Raw genomic sequence first — 4,540 nt, forward strand, 5'->3', positions numbered from 1 at the left:
GGTATTAAGGGGAATTTGGGTACGTTTTTTAACCATGTTCGATATAATTTTATATTTCGGATTCCCATTTCTTGGAATGACTGATGTCACAAATAGGGACGGATCGAAACTATCCGAAGTATTTAAAAAAAAATATTTGTTAAACAAAGCTATGGCTGGTTGAACGATCAAACCCGTAGTTCAAAACTAGGACCTATTCTTCAGCATCCATTGTACACAATATTTCATTTCTAAATTTTTTCTCACTTCTGTTGTATACCAATATATTCCTCTATATTTTATCAGTAATATTGCCGGAGACACTACATACCTAAAATTCAAGGATTTTAAGAAATGACAAATCCAAAATTATCAAAATTCTTGATAAGGGGGAATATCTCCCCCCTTTTTAGGTTTCCTCCCGACGTAAAGTTACTGTAAACAATGTGTTACAGGAACTATTTATATATGATTGTTTGTAGAAAACTCTAGTTTTATGTCATGCTAATATTGTCTGCTAATAAACTAACTGCTAAACTAAACTAACTGCTAATAAACGATTTATTAATATATATGTAACTAAAATGAAATATCAGTAATATTGCCGAAGATGCAAGGATTTCATGAAATCACAATTCAAAAATTATCAAAATTCTTGAAATGAGGGGGCAATATTCCCTCATTTCAAGAATTTAGGTTACCTCCCGACGTAAACATTCAAAACGCTGATACACACACGTGCCTTCCTTTTAAAGTCCCTCTTTCATAATCAGTTGGAATTTCCCGGTAATTATTTTTTGTGTTGCATTGTATAATTATACCAGTATAAAACCTATTGGAATTGGGCAAGCATGGCTGATTGAGAAGAATTCAGTGTGTCATGTTAGTTTCAAATCGGTTCATATTTAGATATAGCTCCCATATATATTTATCCGATTACAGAATTGTGCCTAGGATTTCGTGTACGAATGATTGGTTCAGATTTAGATATAGCTTTTTGTGTCAATATGTGTCGATATATTGCAACATTATTTCTCTACATCACTGGAATATGTATGCAAAGCTAACTAATGGGTTGATTTTTTTCTTAAATACATTTTACGATGTTGTGAAATTATTAAACTTTCTTTTCTTATTCATTGTCATCATACAAATAATTACTGTGTATTAAATGCTCTACTTCAGAAACTCCGCCCACTTTGGTCGCCATCGACGAATGCAATGATAGAAGGCTGGACAGCAAGGGCAATCACAGCCTTCGCAATATTTAGGGGTTGCAAAACTCGCTGCCATGATTTCAATTTGTATGTCTGCGAATGATGTTCCGCTATTCTTGTTGGAACATTATCCTGCCTGCTATAAAAGGCTGCTGTATTCCCAGGAGATGCTGTTATTTCACTACTGGTCTTATTAGAGTGAGGTTGATATTTAATTGGATTTTGAAAATAAAATAAAATTGAAAAAATAAATCCTGCTATGTCGCGCAATCAATTACCGGATTCATCTTCTTCGCCACCTATTAGGTTGGTAATTTTTAAACCAAAATGGACTTACAACAACTAAATAAAGTTATTAAACTATCGGAAGTTTCGAATAAAATACCCAATTGAAAGTGAATTGAATAAAAGATAAAGTGATAAATTAATTACTAACCTGAAGTCGAGTGTTTATTAAAAATAAATTCTGTCTGAAAAATGTTTTCATTTGTGTTATTGATTTTCGAAATGGAAATTTCCATGTATGTGTACGGGTTTAAACTGCCATTTTGTTTGTATCTTCTCCAAGAAAACATCAGCCACCTACGGTCCCTATAGGAATATATAATAATCTTCATTTATTTAAGAACATAAAATTTTGCACAGAGTGCGTTTTGTTCAGGTCACATTTCGATCCAAGTTTTTGGTGTAGAACCCATATGCACCTCTTGATTTTTTTATTAAACGTATATGTTTATATCAATATGGATGGTATAGGAAGTTCGGTGTGAAATATATTGTTTCATTTTCAAAAATGAATTTTGTCAGTGCATATATTTTTAATACAAGTGTAATTGAGATTGTCACTAAATGTTTTAATATTTTTAATAGGTTTTAATATTTGTATGAACCACTCAACGACATATTCGGATTTAATATACATTTTTAATTGGGGATACCATTTGTGGTTGGTCTTTATTCAAAATAGAGGGTACATACACTTTGCTACGACAAAAATGTGTTTCATCCAAATACGATCCCATGTTTGTTTGGACCAAATCCGTTTCAGACAAATTCGAGTCAATTTACAAATGTCCGTCTACCTGTGTGTCTGGCTGGCTGGTGCACACATAAATCTCGAAGGGAATTTCAATCAAATTTGCACATCGTAATATTTCTTCCAAACTTAAATCTAGTTTGAAGAGGTTCGCTCCGTACCTCCCCCACAAAATGGTCAAAATGTAGCTGAAAATAACTTTCTGATTTGAACCAAACTTTGCACAACTTAATATCCAATCCATACTTTGCACATCGTACAATTTTTACCAATACTAGATCAAGTCCGATTATAGGACCCGTCGCCCCATTACTTCATGTACCTCGCCCCTAAAGGTTAGCCGAAGGGTTGCCCGATTTGATACAAACTGTGCACATCGTTTTATTTCTTTCAAAATCAAATCAAGTTCAAAGCTGAGGAATTTTGGTCCACTCCTTCTGGTACCTCCCCAACAAAATGGTCAAATTTTTGCTGAAAACTAATTTTGTAATGTCATGCAAATGGACTATTCGGTTTGAATCAAACTTTACACAACCGAATATTTTAAGCAACCCTCAATAATGTTGGAGGGTGGGATTGATCGGCCCACTCCTTCTAGTACCTCCCCCATAAAGAATTAAAATTTTGACAATTCGTTAATCACTTATGTAGCAAACGCTATATCTACATTTTATCCAAACGTTGCACAATATTGTTAACAAGCCAAGATAAGACTTATCGGTCAACTCTTTGTGGCATTGGGGTAAGGCGGGGAAGATTGGATTTCGCCACTGATCCTCACCTTTCGGATTTCTCCACTGATCCTCACCATTTACCTTACTTTTTTGATGGGTATTTTCTTCCCAGAAGTTATTTATAGCTTCTTTCCAAAAAACAGATTATATCCAAATATCCATTACATAAATTTGAAGTATTTATGTTACCAACGAATCCACCTCCTTCGTTGTGGAAAAATATATACCGTCAACCTTATGGCTAACGATATTCTACTGGTTCCGAATTCGTTTAAATGTACAAAATCTAGTTCGTGTCAAAAGATGGGACCCATAGTTTATTTTAAAATCTTATATGAAGCGAATTGGAGTATCAGAGTAAACTTGCTGACCAAAAAAAGTTATTTTTTTGTATTTTAGTCACATATCTTTCCATAATTTTGATGATGATATGATAAGCGACTTACCATCCTGTGTGTATGCAGGTGCGAATGTTGGAACCGGAAATGGAAATTTGCGAATGAATTCAAATAATTTTAGGCAAATGCAACAGCAGTACATGCAGCAACAACAAAGTAATGGCAAGTAAAGAAAACATGCCTAAATGAATAAGAATCTATATTTACATTGGACCGCTTCATATTTGCAGAAAACATTTTAGACTCATCGAGCAACAACATCGGATTAAATTCAAATAACACTACATCACTGATCTGCGGCAGTAGTCCAAATCATAACAATACCAATTCATATAATGCGACATCGTATAAAATTCAGAGACAGCAGGCCAATGTGCGAGAAAGGAAGCGAATCCAGAGGTCGGCACCAACTGGGTACAACAATATATGGTCTTTATATGAATATTTAGAAATATTTTTTTCCATATGACATATCTTAAAAAATATCTAGTGTAATATTTCATGATTCTAACCAGTTTTGTTTTGTTTCTATGTGATTCTAACCTTGCAGTAGTATAAATTCAGCCTTTGATGAATTAAGGGTCCATGTGCCCACATTCCCCTATGAGAAACGCTTAAGTAAAATCGATACTTTGCGTTTGGCCATTGCTTATATTTCGTTGCTGCGAGAAGTTTTACAATCTGACTACGACCCATTGACATATGTGGAGAAATGTTTGAGAGGTGAAATCAAAGCCGACAAAGCCAATTGGAACACCAGTGGTAAAAATTCTATTTCCAGAATGTAAACATGATTATAGAACTTTGATATGATTTTATTGCAGATTTAACAGCCCGTTTGTCATGGATAAACTGGGAGAATCTGGGAGTACATCCAGGAAGAAGAACTTTATTGACATCATTGGCTCTTTCATCAGAGCCCATGTGTGGAGCTCACTGCGGCCCACCATAAAAACCGCTTGTCATTGATGAGACCAGTTTTTTACCCAGTTTCTAGTCTTCCAACAGAACACAAAATGAGTGGACATAGTGAATATAGTTAGGTTTTTCTGTTTTTGTTTTTATTAGTTATATAATTATTATCTCTGTTACGCATTGCGGCATAAATTACAATGAAGCAATGAAAATTAAATTATTTGGATTTTTGGTCTTATTTTATTTAAGCTACAAAATATT

The 4,540-nt window shown here is 34.1% G+C and overlaps 1 protein-coding gene across 4 annotated transcripts; it reads left to right on the forward strand.

Moving 5' to 3' along the window:
* Nucleotides 1-1,446: 1,446 nt before the first annotated feature.
* Nucleotides 1,447-4,316, forward strand: LOC133335314 (achaete-scute homolog 1). 4 transcript variants are annotated; one of them, XM_061543603.1, is made up of 5 exons: nucleotides 1,447-1,502; nucleotides 3,366-3,520; nucleotides 3,595-3,763; nucleotides 3,915-4,126; nucleotides 4,189-4,316. In XM_061543603.1, the coding sequence occupies exons 1-5, from the start codon at nucleotides 1,456-1,458 to the stop codon at nucleotides 4,314-4,316; spliced, it is 711 nt and encodes a 236-aa protein (XP_061399587.1). In that variant the 5' UTR covers nucleotides 1,447-1,455. The 4 variants fall into 4 exon arrangements, with proteins under 4 accessions (XP_061399587.1, XP_061399584.1, XP_061399585.1 ...); XM_061543600.1 differs by having other exon boundaries at nucleotides 1,456-1,502; nucleotides 3,595-3,793; XM_061543601.1 differs by having other exon boundaries at nucleotides 1,456-1,502; nucleotides 3,595-3,778.
* Nucleotides 4,317-4,540: the final 224 nt, after the last annotated feature.

The sequence above is a fragment of the Musca vetustissima genome, unplaced genomic scaffold, assembly GCF_032173495.1.
Source record: "Musca vetustissima isolate MV318-11 ecotype Yass unplaced genomic scaffold, APGP_CSIRO_Mvet_v1 utg3273, whole genome shotgun sequence".
NCBI classification, from domain to species: Eukaryota; Metazoa; Arthropoda; class Insecta; order Diptera; family Muscidae; genus Musca; species Musca vetustissima.